Source organism: Anolis sagrei, chromosome 4, assembly GCF_037176765.1.
Source record: "Anolis sagrei isolate rAnoSag1 chromosome 4, rAnoSag1.mat, whole genome shotgun sequence".
Lineage (NCBI taxonomy): Eukaryota > Metazoa > Chordata > Lepidosauria > Squamata > Dactyloidae > Anolis > Anolis sagrei.
In genome coordinates, this window is record NC_090024.1 from 232,569,691 (window position 1) to 232,589,822 (window position 20,132).

Consider the following 20,132-nt stretch of genomic DNA (forward strand, 5'->3'; position numbering starts at 1 on the left):
TTGACGTTTCATAGGCAGTTTACGGCATCCAAATGAAAGTCAGCTTTCCAGGGCATGGTCTTTTTCCAGGTGCCTTTTACTTAGCAAATATAAAAAGCGTGCAAGAGTCTGGATCTCTCCCTCTAGCTCTCTTGTCTCTTCCTTACTTGACTCACTATAGAAGAAAGCTGTGTCTTATTTTACAGACAAGGCAGATCATTTTTTTAAAAATGTAGTTCACTCATTTACTTCTCAATGTAGTAGGGAATTGGGAGCAGTAGGATCATGCTATGTGTCAGTCCAACAGCAAGTTTATATTTATACCAGCTAATCAAACTCTCCTTTGGTTTGCAGAGTAATGTTATTCTGGTGTACCTTAGTTATAATAGTAGTCTCTATGGGGACAATCTTAAACATGTTAATTCAGATGTAAGTCCTAACAGTGCATTGAAATATAATTCTTGATAAATATGCATAGGGGTACAGCCTAAGACAAGTCACAGGTTTCTCCCTTTGGAAAGAACTAGATTGTATTTTCCTTGGAATAATTCCCAACATTTTTTTGACCAGGGAACACTTGAACAGGGACCACTTTGACCACGGACCACTCTCCAACATTAGTACAAAAAGGGTTACGAATCAGTTTTTGGTCAACTTTAGATTTGGTTTGGTTATTTGGGGTGCTGATTCAGAAAACTGCATTGGACAGACCACATCAGCTCTAGTTTCTGATACAGAACATATGCCATGTTCACCCACAGAAAACCATATTTAATCCTCTAGAGCTGATGTGGTAGTAGTAATCTTTTGTAGGTAGTCAGCCTCTCCCCTCCTGACATCCTTGTTGCCTCAGCAGTATGAGGGTTTTGCGAGACCAGTCGATCTTGTTGTCGCATAGTTACGAGGCAACGGTGTAGTATGGTGAGGCTGCAGACCATATTTTTGTCCTTGCAGACCACTGGTGGTCCACGAACCACAGGTTGGGAACCACTGTAATAGAGACATGAAATTTAGATTCCAAATAATAAAACTGAAAACTACACCTATAGATATGGTATTACCTAATATAAGGCTTGCACAGATATTTAATTTTGCGAATCCCATCCTTCTTTTGTGGTTAGGACATCTGAAGATAAAAAACAAGATTGAATTCTTAAAAATGTAACATTGTTTTGGGCACAAGTCAACAAGAACTGAATTCTTTAAAATTGCATAGGTCTAAATACAGGACAATTAATCACATACTTATACCTCCCTCCTAGGTGAATGAAGCTTCGATGTTGACCTATGATTGGAAAGTGTCATTTCAATATATTGTGAAGCTTCCATTTGTAGGCTAATTTTAGGCTTCTTGAGACAAAGAATAATACAAACTTAGTCCATTTGTCTTCAAAAGCTACTCTTCTTGACAAGCTGCATTCTGTTCAAATTAGCCTCCGTTATCAGTGTCAGCGTATGTTTCCACTGACAAAAATGATGCCCTAGAGTAGACGGAAGCTGTTTTAGTCATATTTTCTGTGTGTATACTTTTTACAGGTGCATGTCATTATGCTTTATTGTTTGTATTTTGTGAGTGCACAAATTGCATAAAAGTTATCTGACCACATGAAGTAGGATGTTTTTGAAAATTGTAATTACAGTTCCTACAGTTGCAGTATCCAAAATAGAATACAGAATGGCTCTTTACCTCGCTCCTATATATGGCTATTTGTGTGAACTTAAACATGGTTGGTAGTGTTAGGTGTGCTAGCTCAGCGACCACAGTGCTAGATTCAGGGAGTAAGTCCCATTGTCATCTAAGGTTTTTTTTTTGCTCAACAATAATGTTATTCATGAAATGGAAATCACTGCTCTCCAAAAAAAAAAAAGAAAAAGAAAAAAAAGAACCACTGCCCATCTGACATTTGCTAAAGATCATATAGGCAATAGGCAAGGCAAAAGTAGAACTTTTAGACCTAAATGTGGAACATTTTCTTCTGCCAAAACAAAATAAATCCTCCCAATAACAACAACAACAACAACAACAACAACAATAATAAAAGCAAACAAAGTTGTTAAAATGATTCTAAAGAAGACACTACCGTATTTTAGAATGGTCTAGTCAGTGTTTGTACTTGAAGCCCATCAAAATTCTTTGTGAAACCCTAAAGCTAGCAGTTCATGCACAGAAGCCCATAAGGTCATTGAGCTAAAGCAGTACTGTGGAGAAGAATGGACTAAAATTCTTTTAATAGGTATGAGAGACTCACCAACAGTTTTAGAAATTGCTTATTTCTAATCATTGTTGCTCAGTTGGGTGCCACCAAGTACTCAATCTAAAGCAGACCTGCGCAAATTGTGGCCTTCCAGGTATTTGGGACTCCCAGAAGCCCTCTCCAGAATTTGGGGAACTGAAGTCCACAGGTTGTGCAAGCCTGATCTGATGGATCACATACTTTTCTACTCATGAATTATGACAGTTGGATATATAAATTTCAAAAATGCTCTGTGGTTGTATGCCCTTTGTTTAATCAGGTTATGTGTTATTCTTTATCTAGAATTAGGAAATTAGAGTAAGGTCTAATAACATTTTAGATTGGAAGTATGTGGCAGAGCTAAAACATTTGCAGGCTTGTTACTTGATAACTCTGAAGGTTCAAATTGGCTCATTTGGTTTGCTTGCTAACATAAGTTATAATAGTTGCCCTCTGAATTGTTTCCATTGCACGATGAAAGTTCTGAGTGATTCACACGTAAATAAAGATGTGGCCTGTATAGGGATGCCTGTAACTCAGAGTAAGAAAAATGAATAAAATAGTCACAATAGTTCACAAAATATATAGATTTATCAGACTTCTCTATACATAACCTAGAGTTGTTTTGTTGAGCACTGTTGTTTTGTTGAGCACTTGGCCACGGTAGTCCACGCTCTTGTCACATCCCGCCTAGACTACTGCAACGCTCTCTACGTGGGGCTGCCCCTGAAGACGGCCCGGAAGCTGCAATTAGTCCAACGCGCGGCAGCCATGATTCTAACAGGAGCGGAGCGCAGGGAGCACACAACCCCCCTGTTGCACCAGCTCCACTGGCTGCCGATTCGCTACCGGGCCCAATTCAAGGTGTTGGTATTGGCCTATAAAGCCCTAAACGGTTCCGGCCCAAGATACCTATCCGACCACATCTCGGCCTATGAACCCACCCGGACTTTGAGATCTTCCGGGGAGGCCCTGCTCTCGATCCCGCCAGCCTCTCAAGCACGGCTGGCGGGGACGAGAGATAGGGCCTTCTCGGTGGTGGCTCCTCGGCTGTGGAACGCCCTTCCTGTAGACGTTAGGCTGGCACCATCTCTCATGACATTCCGTAGAAAGCTGAAGACCTGGATGTTTGTGCAGGCTTTTGAGTAATTCAGTGCAATTTTGGTAATTTGAACATAGGAACGGAACAATGGATGACGAATTTGGATCACGCATGGATGATGAGGCAATCGGGGATGGGATTTGTGATACCTGTGTATTGATGATGGCTTATTAGTTATTAAGGGAAATGTGTAATTTAACTGTTTTTGTATATGAATTATTGCTGTTTTATTGTCTTTGCTGTTTGGAAACCGCTGTGAGTCGCCCTCGGGCTTGAGATACAGCGGTATACAAGAATAGTAAATAAATAAATAAATAAATAAATAAATAAATAAATAAATATAACAGCAATAGCATGTATGAAAAAGGTTTGACTTTGTCCAGAGCTCTAAGCTTTGCCTTCAATTAAAAGGGTTGATGGTAATTCTATAAGGCACAAGTGTTTCATTGGACACTGTTGTTCCATCACTGTTAAAATTCTGGCCAAAGATGAAAAGGAATGCCATTAAACATAATATTGCAATGTTTTTGTTCCTAAACATATTCAGTCAAAAATCAATGCCTTTTGATGAGCTTTCTGATGCTACGGACCTCTATTCATTGATTGAATCATGAAGATAGTCTGTACATGGTTCCCAGTTGGGAAAGCATAGCTGACAGATGTAATCCTGCTTTCTTCTTTATAAGCAGAATGTAAAAACTGAGCTGACTTTCTTTGAGTGTCAGACCAGGTTAGGATCCCACCATTTGAATGATATAGATTTGATTTGGACAGCAAGCACACTTTCATCACTAAAATGAAGTCAGAATATAAAATCAGAAACAAGACAGATGTATTTGCTTGGGAAATCTCAATATTTCAGAAGTACAAAAACATGTTACAAATAACACCAAAGAAGCATCTTATTTTGAAATGGGTTAATAAATTCAGTGTGCTCTGTAGCCATAGAGTATTGACTGCTTTGACAAAGGGATAATAAACTAAAAAGTGGGCAAGTGTATGGGTGTTTGTGTTTATTGACAGAATTATTTTTTGAGCTTCTAATACTGTAGTATATTCTGGAAGTGCTCATGATGGGTGGGCTGGCCAGAATCCTGAGCAGAAATACCCCTGCTAAGAATGCAAGATAACATTGCAAAATTTTGCTGTTTGCGCAGCTCCAATTTTATTTGAGCTAAAAGTAGAATTTGACAGAATCTGTATGTAGTATATGGCATAACATACTGAGAGATCCAGAACGATGGGGACTGATATCTGTCATGAATCAGATACTGCAGATATTAGAATTACAGTTTTAAAATCTATTTTTCTTCAATTCTTTTTTGTTTTAAAATTATTTTGAATCTACAAACTTCACTGGCTGGTAGGAGTTGATCTCACTTTTTGTGATAATGGGAAGGACATAAAGCCAAATAGATTGTTTTGTGATAGGAAAATTTAAAATCTTCAGAAAAAGCATGCTTTCATGTTTTGTACTGTCAGAGAGAGGCTATGTTAGATCGGCCCCCTCCCTGCTGGCGTTCAGGAGAAGAGTGAAGACCTGGCTCTTTGAACAGGCGTTTAATTAAGCAGTGCAATCAATTGACTGAGTTTGGAACTTGGAATGATGGACGAGGAGATCGGATTATGACTTTACTGATGAGACGTGTTGGATTAGTTATATGGATGTATTGATGTCATGTTGATTTACTGATGTATCGTTGTATTGTTTTAGTTGCTTTAGTTATTGTTTAAATGTTAATGCTAATGCTGTGCACTTTGTATATTGACCTGTTGTAAACTGCACTGAGTCGTCTACGGGCTGAGACAGTGCGGTATACAAATAAAGTAAATAAATAAATAATAAATGTGGGTCTCTTCCATAGTTCTTTTTTCAGCTAAGTGGCATAAATTAAGAATTATTTGTATCCATTTGTTAAAGGAGATGAGAAGCAGGAGGACAGATGGCCTCTGTTCCTACCTTTAGTAATGAGATATGCAACAGATATGAATGGGCTTCTCCATATCTTTACTTTAACCAAATTTTGGAGAGGGGAAGGATCACCAAATTACTGAAATGAATTGTCCTCTAGCCGAAATGGATGGACCTTTGTATAAAAGACAGATGGCTAGAATTAGAACAAGTGCATTGTTTTGCTTTTTTCAGTCAATGAGGTTTGTATACGTAGCACTGCTCTTGTGCCTACTATGAAACCAAATGTTATGACAGATGCGAGTGTTAATGGGAGGCTAAATTCCATGGTGCTCGCTTGTAAGCAGTTGTATACATTTGTCCTTAACAGGCCAAAGAGCTCCTTTAAAATGAATAAAATGATCATAATCAGAAACTTTAGACCAGTGGTTCTCAACCTTCCTGATGCCATGACCCCTTAATACAGTTCCTCATGTTGTGGTGACCCCATCCATAAAATTATTTTCATTGCTACTTCATAACTGTAATATTGCTACTGTTATGAATCGTAATGTAAATATCTGATAATGTCGGATGCATGTTCATTCCTTGGACCAATATTTGGCACAAATACTTGATATTTCCAAATTTGAATACTGATGGGGGTGGGGGTGGGGGGATGGGTTGATTTTGTTATTTGGAAGTTGTAGTTTCTTGGATTTACAATTCACCTACAACCAAAGAGCATTCTGAACTCCAAAGATGAAACTGAACCAAATTTCGCACACAGAACTCCCATGACCAACAGAAAATACTAGAAGGGCTTGGTGAGCATTGAGCTTTGGAGTTGTAGTTCACCTACATCCAGAGAGCACTGTGAACTCAAACAACTATGCATCTGGATCAAACTTGGTATGAATATTCAATATGCCCAAATGTGAACACTGGTGGAGTTTGGGGGAAATAGACCTTGACATTTGGGAGTTGTAGTTCTGGGATATATAGTTCACCTACCAACGATAAAATTGGGCCAAACTTCCCACACCTAACCTCCATGACCAATGGAAAATACTATTTTCTGATGGTCTTTGGCAACCCCTTTGACACCCCGTCCTTACTCCCAGGTTGAGAAATGCTGCTTTAGACTAAAGGAGAAACTTTTTAATTACAGTATTTCAAGGTTGTGCCATGGCCTATTAGTTTATTTTTCTCAGTCTGTAATTGTGGAGACTATTTTATGGATTTGTTTTTTTTAATTTGAGCCTCACTTGTTTGAGAACTTTGTCAGATTTCTAATAGCGAAGCAGTAACATTATTACAAAAATCAAAAGACTTTAGTATTTTGGGGACGCCATCAAAATACAGTAGTGGTTGCCTTCTTGCTTGAAGCAATGTTTACAATTGATGCCCATTGTCTCTGGTTGTGATACATATGTTTCAGCTATTGATTTGCTGAGAAACCTCTAGAAAAAAAACCTGACTCAGCCTTTTATTTCCATCTTTTATATAACATGTTTAATTGTTCAAAAGAGGTACTCCTCACAAAAAGAGGTAATATGGTCCACGTGTTTTTTCAACAAGATCTGAAGCATAAAATAGTTTTAAAAAATTTGCTTGATTTTGAAAGCTAAGCAGGGTCAGTGCTGGCTGGTACTTAGATGGGAGACTACCAGTGATTCCTATAGTAGACTATATTTCAGAGTGAGAAAATGGCAAAACCACCTCTGAGAATCCCTTGCCTAAGAAAACACTATAAAATTCATGGGATTGCCATAAGTCAGTAGGTGACTTGAAGTTAGATACATACGCAGAGACATGCTGCCTTGTGAATGTCTGAAGAAAGTTACCTGCAGAACGGTTAGAAGGGGGAGGACTTATATAGGGAGAAATTTTCCATAATATATGTGGGCAAATTTGCAGATTAATTTGAGCTTTTTCCACACACATTTCAACAATAGTCTCAAGGTAAGTCTTACCATTTTCTGCTGTTCTCATTCTGCCACCCACACCTGTAAACATACGCTTGCTCTCTCAGATTAAGTGAATAATAAAGCAAATACTTGCTATTAGGATGGTATTTGTTTTCAGAGGCGTGGAGGGACGTTTACAACAAGGGTCGTGTCAAACTTGTACAACCAGCATTAGAGTCTGAAAAACAGAGATCACATTTGTGCTTTCAGAACAAAAACAAATTGTGACATATTTGGAAATTATATGTTGTATCTAGTAAGATTCTATAGAAAAACAAGCTCACAACATTTTAAAAATAAAACTAATTGTAATCTAAAGGCAAGCAAGGAGATGAAATCCTCTTTTACATTTTGAAAGAAGCCAGACAAGAAGATGCTGCCAAAACAGCTGGAATGTGGGTCTCCTTGGCTGTGGTTATGTTTCTGGACATACTTTGTGTTCTTTTTGTTATTTTGTCCTCCCTCCCCCATATCATGATTCTGTAAACTACTACATCTATGTGTGTGTGTGTTTTAAATTGTGTTGAAATACTTTTAATGTAAGCCGCTTTGAGTTTCCCTTGTGGAGAGAAAAAGGGATAATAATAATAATAATAATAATAATAATAATAATAATAATGGCAGTCAAGAGCCAACATTGATGGAAGTCAATAGTAGAAAACTGCTTAAAGTACGAATGACAAAGAGTGACTAGTGTAAAAATACAATGCAGAGCAGAAGAGAAAACTGGCAAAAGAAGACTCTCCTTGGACCGTTCCTGGGAAAAAATGAGAACAAAATTGACAAGGAAAAACATTGATGTGGCTCACAAATGGAACTTGAAAAAGGAGACGGAAGGCCTGATCCTTGCAGGCCAAGAACAAGCCATTAGAACCAATGCCATCAAAGCCAGAATTGAAAAGTTGATGACAGATTCCAAGTGTAGAAACTGCAAGGAAGCAATGATGGATCACATACTCAGCTGCTGCGAGAAGATCGCGCAGATGGACTACACGCAGGGGCACAGCACAGTTACTCAGTTGATCCATTGGAATTTGTGCCACAAATTCCATCTGCCTGTGACAAAGAACGGGTGGGATCACAAGAGTGAAAAAGTTACAGAAAATGAACACATCAAACAACTCTGGGACTTCTGAATTCAGACGGACGGAGTTCTAGAGCACAATACTCCCGACCTCACAATTGTGTTGAAAAACCAAGTATGGATCGTCGATGTTGCAATCCCAGGCAACAGCAGTATTGACGAGAAGCAACTGTGTGCAGTTGCTTCTCCCTTTAAACCCTCATATTATATAATATGAGGGTTTAAAGATAGAACTGCAAAGACTGTGGCACAAGCCAGTAAAGGTGGTCCCAGTGGTGATCAGCACACTGGGTGTGGTGCCTAAAGATCTTGGCCTGCACTTAAACACAATTGGTGCTGACAAAATAACTGTCAGCTGCAAAAGACCACCCTACTCGGATTGCACACATTATTTGCTGATACATCAGAATCCTATATCCTTGGGAAGTGTCCAACGTGTGATTAAGTACAAAAACCGCCATAGTGATATTGTTTGCTATGTATTAATCTTGTTATGTATCTAATAATGACAATTATTATTATTATTATTATTATTATTATTATTATTGGAACACAATACACCAGACATCACGATTATGGAAAAAGAAAAAAGTCTGGATTATTAATGCCACCATACCAGGTGACAGTCGTGTTGAGGAAAAACAACAAGAAAACTCAGGACCTCAAAATCGAACTGCAAAGGCTGCATAAACCAGCACAGGTGGTCCCAGTTGTCATTGGTGCACTGGATGCCGTGCCAAAAGATCTCAGCCGACATTTGGAAACAATAAACATCAACAAAATCACGATCTGTCAACTGCAAAAGACCACCTTACTTGGATCTGCATGCATCATTCGAAAATACATCACACAGTCCTAGACGCTTGGGAAGTGTTTGACTTGTGATTTTTTTATATGAAATCCAGCATATAGATCTCGTTTGCTGTTTCATACTGTGCTTTTGTGTTAGTAAAATAATAATAATAATAATAATAATAATAATAATTCTATACCTGTTTATATGTTAACCCCATTAATAAGTCAAGGGTAAGTTGGGGGGGGGGCAAAATTATGGATTTTGAAATGACTTATGGATAAGTAGAAGGTTGTTCTGTGGATAAGGGAAAGTGGCAGCACTGCATCAGGGGGCAGTTTTCTCCAAAGGCTATCAGTTTCCCACTCAGCCATCCAAATATACTAGAAGCCACATTGTCGTATAGAAAATTGAAGCAGCCAGAGTCTTTTTTATGTTCTCCCAGACTGGATTAAGCTCTTGACCTCTACCACTCAGAGAAGAAAATAGTTACTTTTTAAATAAGAGTAAAAGTACTATACTCACATTGACCACTGTGGAAAAGTTGACTTGGGTTTTGTTTTTTTTTTGTTTTTTTTTTGGGGGGGGTAGATTCTGTTGACTAAAATTTCTATACTTTTACATAAGCATCTATTATGGTGACTCATTTCTTAGTAGATATGTTACTGTTTTCACTTGCCTCTATATACCTTTGTTGCATAAGAACCAATATGCATTCAGCACTAGCACTTTTGGATTGTCAAGACCTGGCTTCCAATCCCAGACCTCACCACATGGAGGGCTCCCCCCCCCCCCTTTATGATGGGTAGAAACATTAACATGTGTTGGACTCTTTCATGACTTGAGAGTTGGGTGTATAAAGTGCATTGTGATGAATGAAAAAAAAATGGCATGTGTTAGGAAGATAAATTACGATGTAAATCAACTCCATAGAATGGAAAGAGCAAGAATGTGCTGGAGTCTGCCCTACATTGAGATCTATCGTGGTACTGGGAATGTACACCTTGGGAAGGTCAAATAAAAACGCTGATTTACTTCCCATTTTGTTAGCTATATTTCTGCATCCTAGTGGTCAGTGACCTATGTGGATTATTTTGCAAATTATATCTTCTGTTTTGTTGAGGAACTAAAGTAAACTAATTACTCTTTTCAGGTTGTTTGAGAGAGCCTCAATTGCTCTTGTAATGAATGTTTGCTTAAAAGGTACAGCTTTCAGAAGTCAGGTTGGAAGGGTGGCACGGACAGCATGCATTTGTTTGCAGCACTGAAAATCTTGCCTAGTCATTATTTGTTCACGAACACACATTTTACTGAATGTGTACTGCTCCATGTTTAGCTTTATTTGTCATTATGTTATTGCACAATGAAATTACATACCTTCCCTAACACACCGCAAAACAACACATCCATCCCATCCCAGAATTTTTGTTCTGCTCCTTCCTGTATTAAACTTTATTTGAAGTTCTTTTGTTCAGTAGTGGCAACCTTGAGTCAGAGACAGAGTGTCCTTAGTTTTCAATGTTTCCTCTACTTTGCTATTGCTGATGCCGGATTAGCCATAATATATTTATTTGCCTAGAGATTGCTGTGTTTGTCCTTTGTACAATGCAATAGGACATTTCTGCCAAATAGTTGTCTATTTTGCAGGCTTTGTAATTTCAAATAATTGCTATATCTCACCACATTTTCAAAACAATATTTAGTTAATACCAGTTTCATTTTGTTATATGACATAGCACAGAAATGTAAAAATTCAGATGCTTAATATATGTCAGAAACGGAAAATTTGAGTTCCTTAATTATCTGAGTTTGATTGGTGGTGATGATGATAACAACAATAATAACCTGTTTTTCTTTTCTCTAACCAGATCTTCTGGAAGGATTTTGCTTTTTATGAAAAACCTCAATCATATCATAAAGAACTATGCATTAGAAAAAAAAGTAACCACTTGGTGCAGAAAAAAATACAACATAAAAAGATGAATAGTGAAGAGGAATTTTATGATGCCGTTACAGGTGAGTAGGCCATCTACAAAACTATATGTATGGCACACCAGAATGATGTATTTCTGTTTGTTGTAGGTGATGCAGGTATGCAGATGTTTGAGGGGAACAGCGTAGAAAAATGATTTTCATTTGGAATTGGGAAAATGGAAGCTGCAGTTAACATCACAATTTCTTTAGTTTGTTGTGGCCTTATTTTGAACTTTCAATTTGTTTTTTTCCTCAAAACTACAGGAAGCATTACTAATTAGATGCACAAATATACCTTTTATATGTAGAATGATGTATATAGCATTGGTAAATATGTGCATTTGACTCCATGTATCTTTACTGTGATTTGCAGAGTTTTGTTTACATTGACGATAAATAATGGTTCATGTTGTATTCTTCTATTCTTTCTCGTAATGGAAAAACATAGTACTATTGTGCCTACAAAATGGAGCTCCAAAAAGGTTGCAGGAAAATTAGAGGAATGTATTAGCAGATTTGGAGAGAAGCTTTAGGTCACAAAAATAAATATTTAAAAAGTAGAGGGACAGCCTCCCTCTCAGAAACCCAACAAAGCCTGAGCATTCTGAGTGGGCAGAAGAGCCATAGGCAGTTGTGAGAAAACAAAATTATAAAAGTAAGGAGTCCGTGAATTTGCTTGGACCTCTCACAGCTTGTACAATCCTGTGTCAGGGCATGACTGTGGGAGTTCGAAGGTTTACTATAACATTTTGTTGCAACTTCCTTTTATAAATATGTACCAAACATTATAAAAATGTACTTAACATTTTTAACAAAATGGGAAACTGGATTGTAATGGCAGTCATACAGCTAAGGAGAGCTGTGACTCATGTAGTCAAGAAGATAAAGTAACTGTTCTGGTATGAGATAAGAGGATCCAAAGTATTGTGTGTAGAGGCAAATGGAAAGACGTAGCTGGAAAAACAGGTAACCTGATATTCCCAAACAGGCAGAAAATACAGAGAAGGCATGGCACAGAGCAACTAGGAATGCCCTGTTTTAAGGAGTGTTAAAATACAGGACAAGCTTGTATTGCCTATCTGTTTAGAAAAAAGTAGGAAAAAATAGTCTTGGAAATATATTGGTTGTTGTTACGAGTCCCTGGTAGCCTCTCCTAGCTTCAGATAATGTTAGCTTACCCTATATATTTTTAGACAACAGCCTTTAGACATAGGTGGCACAGACAAAAATGTTAGTGCTCAAGACCTGTATTGTCAACTACTGCCAATCTTTGTTTTCTCCAAACTCTAGTCTTTATTATTCTTAGAGAATATTTCTGTAAATGATGTTTAATGCATATATAAAATCAGTTATAATAATGTAAATAAATTCCATGATTAATCTGTATTAAAGTAGATTTAATTAAATTGTGAAGGTAAAGGTTTCCCCTGACATTACGTCTGGTTGTGTCCAACTCTGGGGGGTGGTGCTCATCTCCATTTCTAAGCTGAAGAGCTGGCATTGTCTGTAGATACTCCCAAGGTCATGTGGCTTGTATGATTGCATGGAGCACTGTTACCTTCCCACATAGGTGATACCTATCTACTCACATTTGCATGTTTTTGATCTGCTAGATTGGCAGAAGCTGGGCCTAGCAGTGGAAGCTCACCCCATTCCCCAGATTTGAACCACCAACCTTTTGGTTAGCAGCTCAGTGGTTTAACCTGCTGCACAGTATTTAATTATAATTCAAGAAATGTGTAGAGAAAACGTAACATAACAATATCCTTTAAAAAAAATAAAGTTGAATTTGATGAAGAACTCTTGAATCTTAGCAGCCAATCTGTATTACTTCTTTTTATCAAGGAGATTATTTTAGAGAAAAAAATTCTACTTTATGATTCTAAATATTGTATAAACCCTCAAAATTCAACATAGTAGCTGCATATAGATTGCATATGGAAATTGCACACTAACGTTTTATTAAATACTTGCATCTTTGAGGAGGATAGTTTCATTGTGGTTCTAACAGTGTGTCAGGTTGAATGCAGTATGGTATATTCCGTAGTTTTGGATTGTGCCAACTTTCATTGTATTGCAGTTTCAGAGACTAGCAGCTTGCTGCTTGGGGGATCCTGTGTTGGGAAGTGTTAACTGGCCCTGATTTATTCTTGCCTGGAATTCCCCTGTTTTTTGAGTGTTGCTCTTTATTAACTGTACTGATTTTTACTGCTGGTAGCCAGATTTTGTTCATTTCCTTGGTTTTACTGTGATATAATCTTAGGTAAGAGTTTACTGTAGAAATAAGGAATTGCCTCAAACTCAGTTATTTTGCTTGGATTTCAAGTGTAGTGTGGTAGTTGACAAATTCTACAGCAGATGCCCTGCTAATTACATCCTTATCCTCTGTACTATTCTGTGCTCCAGTTTCATGAATCCGTTCTCTCATATGACCTTATTTGACTCCTAACAGCAGTTGGAGGCACTGTGCTGCAGTGGTTCCGGACGTACCTCTCAGGCATGTTCCAGATGGTTGCACTTGGGAATAGCTGCTCCTTCATAAAGGAGCTGCTATGTGGTATCCCACATGGTGCCATTCTATCCCCAATGCTTTTAAATATTTACATAAAACCTCTGGAAAGATAATCCAGAGGCATGAGGCAGGGTTATGAGTACACTGATGACACCCAAATATAGTACTCCATGCCTTCAAAAGCAGCTACAGCTAAGGATAGCATGTCTCCTCTGAATGAATGCCTGAAGGAGGTAATGGGCTGTATGAGGAAAAACAAATTGAAACTGAATCCAGACAAAACAGAGGTGCTTGCCATCAAGGGTCCTAATCTGGGGATGGAGGCATGTCCTGGACGGGGTCATACTCCCCCTGAAAGACTGTGTTCACACCTTGGGAGCGCTCCTGAAACCATCTCTTCAAATGTCAGCCCAGGTAGATACGATGGTCAGGAGTGCTTACTATCAGCTTCAACTGATACACCAGCTGCACCCCTTCCTAGACTTGGAGGACCAGAAGATGGTAGTGCACACACTGGTAACCTCAAAGTTGGACTTCTGCCATGAGGGATCTGTAAACTCCTGTATGTTATTTATTTAACAGCTGTGGGTCCATGGACCGTAATAAAGTTTTGTTGCTGCTGCTGCTGCTGTTGTTGCAATGTGCTCTACATTGGGCTACCCATGTATCAAGGTTGGAAATTCCAGGTGGTTCAAAATACAGCAGCCAGACTGGCTACGGGAACATCTAGGAGTGAGCATATTATACCTATCCTAAAGTCACTCCACTAGTTACCAGTTAGTTTCTGGGCAAAGGTCTGGTTTTGACCTTTAAAGGTTACCTAAAGGATTGCCTTCTCCCGTACAATTCACCCCAAACACTGAGGTCCTTTGGGGGGCAGGTATTCCAACTAGCCAAAACCCAACTGGCAACCACCACCCAGAGTAACTTTACATTGACTGCTCTGCGACTGTGAAACAATGTGTGGGTAGAGCTCCAACAGCTGGATCAGCTGTAAGTATTTAAGATACAAGTGAAGATCTATCTCTTCCAGCAGGCCTACTCACACAGTCTAAATGGTGAATTTTAAACTCCACTGTATGTCTTTGTTTTTGTTTTGTGTATTTTGATATGTATTTATGGAGGTATGTGTTTAATATGTGTATTTTACGAAGTGTTTTAAAATAATTATATGTTTATTTTTTAAATAGTGCTGTAACCCGCCTCAAGCCCTGAGGCGGGAAAGAATTATTATTATTATTATTATTATTATTATTATTATTATTTTGTATTATTATTACAATTTATGTTCAGTTAGATCTGCACGAAGAGTGGGACTTTAATTTGTATGACTGTTTCCACTTCCTGTGCTTGTTTCAAAAACCAGAACAAAGAAAAATTTCACATATCTAGTATTTCAGTGTGCTTTATCTGACAGAAATCTTTACTTAACCAAGCATTGTAAGATAGGTCAATGTTGTTATTATTCTATTACAAATGGGCATCAGGGATCTGAGGAAACCAGTTTTCTTCCTGACACACGTGAGATAGATTTGTGGATCAGTATCCTAGACAACAACTGTAACAGTTCTTGTTAAAATTAACGTATTCAGTTTGTTAAAAATAACATCAAAATTGGCAGTTAAACTCAGGGGTGAGGTTTGGGTAAGAGGTATAAGCTACTGATTTTTTTTTATAGCATGACCTAAGAGACCAATATTGTAACCTAAAATTAAAAGTGGTATCTCACTGTTAAAACAGGGAATTGGCAGCCATCCAATGATGATTTAGGGGAATAGAAATAGGTGTGGAAATTCATAGAAGGCAGTGTTTGGTCACATAGATGTAATTGTGTAGAACTAAAATACACAGTTTAATTAATTCGAATGATGATCATGGATTTTTACGAACATTAGTGGGTTGAACTGCAAAACATTTTGTTTTTGTTTCATTTGCATCCTGCCATTTTATCTTTAACCCACTATCTGTTAACTTGATTCTCTATATAAAAGAGTATCTTGTGTTCTCTCTGCATGTTTCAATTCCTTGATTTCTTTGTCTGTTTTGTAATCCCATGAACATGTTCTTCCAATGGTATATGTATTCTCCATCCAAACATAAGAGTCTTGCTAAATCAGATTAGGTTAATGTTTTGTGCAGAGGAAGAAAAGGTTTCTGGAACATAAATGGAATGAGCGTTGAGGTGGAAATCGGATACCGTCAGCCAGCTTAATCTCTACAAGATCGCAGCATCTCTGTATAATGCTTCCTTGTAAATGGCTGCAAACAATTGGCAGGCTGTTTGTTTATTTGGCATACTTACTCATCTTTCTTGGGGAGGTGCATCTCTAGTAACCAATTGGATGATGTAAATGCAGACAGGGTGTATCCCAGAGTTGCTTTCTTATGGAGAGTCTCAAGGTGGAGGTTGGTTTCTCCAAATTGCCATGTTGATTAAAAAATGCAAATCCTTTTTGTTGGAGTGACTGCCAAGGAGCCTAGTGGAATTTGTGACTCATAAAAGATTTCAGCTCAAGAGTCTCCCTCTTGTGTGCTGGTTGGATGAGACAACCCTACTAACCTCCGCATTTTGGTTGCATTTTTCTTACTAGAACTCACAGACATGAAAATAATAGACAATACACAGTTTTTTCACTTATGAGGTCCATAGTGCCAGGGAGCTCTAAAAAATACAACATGCCTTCTTTTTTTCTTTCTGTGTTGTACTGAACTTAATTATTTTGTACATTTCTTTATTAAGGACTTCTTTTGGAAACAGTCAAGTACACCACTTTAGCTAAGTTCATGTTGTGTTTGGAGAAGTCTGATATGAAATGATCAGTTGCTGTTCATTTCTCCCCAAAAATGATGGTCCATATTATCAATCAATTTAACATTTTGATATTATCACCATCTTTTTAGTCCATTGTTTTCTGATTTACTTATTAGTTACAGTCAAAAAAGCTCCCATAGAAGTAACATCGATGTTTCGCCTACATCTATGGCAACCATCCTCAGAGGTTGTGAGGTAACAACCTCTGAGGATGCCTGTCATAGATGCAGGTGAAACATCAGGAGAGAATGCTTCTAAAACATGGCCATATATTAAAAAAAAAAAAAACTACAACAACCCAGTGATTCTGGCCATGAAAGCCTTTTATGCTTCCTCCTCAATTTCCCTTCCCTAAACATACCTGAGTAATTTGATTTTCTGTGGGTGCAACTTCTTTCCCACTGACTATTACCTTGGCAGGTTAAGCTTAAATGACAACCTGTAAAGGGGCGGTTTCATATACTGTGACTCAGGCTGCATTTAGCTTCCTGGTTTTTAAAGAGGTGAAGATTGGTAAATGAGGACTGTTTTTGGCAGGATGTGGAAGAAGAAAAAGAAGGCATCTAAAAGCAAATTTCTTAGTAAGTTACTTTTTTATCTTTTTGTTTTACTTATAGTAAAATGTATACTTTCTTAAAAAGCATTAAACCCTTGAGTTAACATCTTAGGCTAAGGCTTCAACTCTGCGGTTAATTGAGTGACAGCAAACCTCATTAAACTCAGCAAGGCTTTGGAGGATAAATGCATAGAATTGTACTGTGAATCTTTGAAAGATAGCCAGTGTGGTGGAGTGGTTTGAGAATTGGACTATGACTCTGACGATCAGGATTTGAATCCCTATTTGGCCATGGAATACTGGGTTACCATATACAACTCATCCTGTATCACTCAGCCTCAGAGGAAGGCAAAGCTTGCCAAGAAAACCTGGTGATAAGTTTGCCTCAAGGTGAAGTGTGTGAAGTAGTTAAAAACGACATCTTCCTCAGTCATAGGTGATTATCTTTTCAAGAAACAAAACTACAGTATGTTCCTTTACAACAAAATTGATTCCTGCTTTTACATTTCTAGACTAAAATAAGATCTCAGAGGATAATGTATCTTTTTTGCAAGCTTCTATTCATGCTTTACCAAGCAACACTTCCTGCTCTTTCTTAAGCAGGTCCAGCCTGTCCTGTGAGAATTGAAGACTTGTCAGCATTTTCTAATTCATGACCTCCATAGATGGATATTTTTAAACCAACAAAACTGGTATAAGCCTTAAGAAGGCTGGGAAGAAAATGTGGTCCCAAGTCATGAATCCCATCATTTGTCTAGTTTGCCCATGTGCGTGTCCATGTAAACACACATGCAAAATATGAGAAATAACTGAACTGCTATTTGTTTCTGCCTCACGTATTCCAGCTATAATATAGGCTTCAGTTTAGGAATAGAAAATTCCTATAAAATTGAATACTTCCTTGGACATTTTGTGTTGCTTTGGTTAAAAAAAATGAGTAGTTCAGTGTTTGTAACTGGGTTTGTGTGAATTTTTTTAAAAAAACGTTGTTATAATGTTTATTTGTATTCCATCCCTCTTCCAAAAAAACTAAAAACATACAAAAGTAAAAATTATATGGAATTAAACTGTTTGCAATATTAAAATGATTAAATTTACGTTAAATGGAATTAGAAAGATAAAAAATCAGGTTCATATGAAATAACATTGATATATATATTTATGATCACTCGAGCTAGGATTAATTTGAAATATTTGTCACCTTGTGAAGTAGGGTGTGTATGTGTTTACATAAATGCCTATTTAGTGGGCAGTGCACCACATGAACTCAATACGTTGATCTTTCAGATACCATAAGACTGTATGTTGAGACTAACATGGCTATGCCTTTGAAGAAATAATACTTTATGTGTTATATTTGCATGCTATTACTTTTTAAAATCACACCTAGAAAAATAAGTTGTAGAACATAAAAGGGAAAGGTATTTTCTATGCCACTGGACAGCAAAAGAATTTTAAAAATGGGCTTAAAGCTAACACAGAGAACTGGCCCTAGAGCGTTCTAACTGGCTGTTACCAACACTGTTGTGGATTTCGAAGAGGCAGGAATGGAAGGTGAAAGGGAGAAACCTGTTAAGAGGAAGGCGCATTACACGAACCCTTGTCAGGATCACCTTCTATTTGGAAATGGATGTTAACACTGTGAAAAAATATTCAGATCCAGAATAGCTCTCTATAGTCACCTACGGATCTGCCGCCAAGACTCGACACTTGGAAGACAATCATACTTGCCTGTGAATGATAGCCTATGATAATGATGATGATGGTGGTCTTTTCATCAGACAGAATGAGGATCTACATAGACCCATACCCTCTTGCCAACTTTGGGTAACACGGAGTACCCTTGTCCTGTGCTATCCTACATCATAGACACTGAAGAGCTGATCCTTATCTATACCAAACTAAGTGGTCAGTGTAGATTTGACCTGAGCAAATGGAAGCATTCATTTCGTATTTGAAAGCTGTATGATGAGGCAGTGGGTCAGTCAGATTTAGAATGGTACGATACATTCAAAGCATTGTTCTAAATTTCATGTTCAGTTTTTCAAAGAAGACAGGAAGGAAGTAACACCGCAATGCAGTGTATCTGCCTGGGTATTTCATATTAAAACTCGTTTCCAAGTTCAGATTTTTAACAACTTTGTGTCAAGTCTTTTTGCTGCCTTGTACTAGATATTTCAGCTCTTCTAAAGTTATCTCTGTTCCAGTTTTTTTCTGCCTCCAAGTCTTCAAAATATAATGTGCTAGAAACATGTTTCTGCTACACATTAAGAGCTGTCCTGTATCGATAGGTTCATGAGTTTCATTGCTTTTATAATTTAGGATTTTTGATGTCTTCGTTTTGCTATCTTGTTTGATGGCCGTTGGAGTTATCACTGGTATGTGATAGTGAGATTTTAGACAGTTTGTTATGTATTGACACCTGCTAAAATTGATCTTCAATTTAATTACCTTGGCTCCTCATGAATACTAGTATTAATGTTGCCAAATTAAATATCAGTACACTTGGGAATTATTATACTTGTTGGAATGTCGTTATGCAGTTGTGTAGATTAAGGTGTGACGTCCTTTTTTGTGTTTGCCACTAAAAGAAATAATAACAAAAATTACACCACTTGTGTACTCGGCCCTGGATGTTGGTATATGGCTTAATTTTTCTTTTCTCTGAAACATAAAAGGAAAAAGGAAGGTTTAGCTGTTCACAAAAATAAATTGATGAGGTGCTTTTTAGTAAAGAAAAATGGATTTTTAGCATGATGAAGTTGGTGATTTGTGGGACTTTGATCACAGTGATTGAACTTCGACCCATCTATTACATGACCTGGTGTCCATCTGTATCGTTTAGTTTATCATATCTCAGTGTAAAAAGGGTTGTTTGTGTGTCTGTATGGGATAAAAGTGGGAGATGGAAGATACTGATTCAGCATCTAGTTCTGTGTTTCTCAACCTGAGGGTCGGGACCCCTGGGGGGGTCACGAGGGGGTGTCAGAGGTTCATCAAAAACCATCAGAAAACACAGCATTTTCTGTTGGTCATGGGGGTTCTGTGTGGGAAGTTTGGCGCAATTTTATCGTTGATGGGTTATGAATGCTCATTGCTTGAACTATAAATCCCAGCAACTACAACTCCCAAATGTCAATGTCTGTTTTCCACCAAACTCCACCAGTGGCATATATTTGGACATATTGAGTATTCGTGCCAAGTTTGGTCCATATCCGTCATTGT

General features: G+C 37.8%; 1 protein-coding gene across 2 annotated transcripts in view; it reads left to right on the top strand.

Annotated features, from left to right (window-relative positions):
• OSBPL2 (oxysterol binding protein like 2) overlaps nucleotides 1-20,132 on the top strand; it is a 68,896-nt gene that overhangs the window by 17,991 nt on the left and 30,773 nt on the right. Inside the window, exon 2 of one of the 2 annotated variants that reach the window (XM_060771989.2) lies at nucleotides 10,922-11,069. In XM_060771989.2, the coding sequence (XP_060627972.2) occupies nucleotides 11,033-11,069 (37 nt within the window). In that variant the 5' untranslated portion in view covers nucleotides 10,922-11,032. Of the gene's footprint in view, nucleotides 1-10,921; nucleotides 11,070-16,853; nucleotides 16,933-20,132 lie in introns of those variants that run through there. The other variant, XM_060771988.2, reaches the window with a different exon arrangement.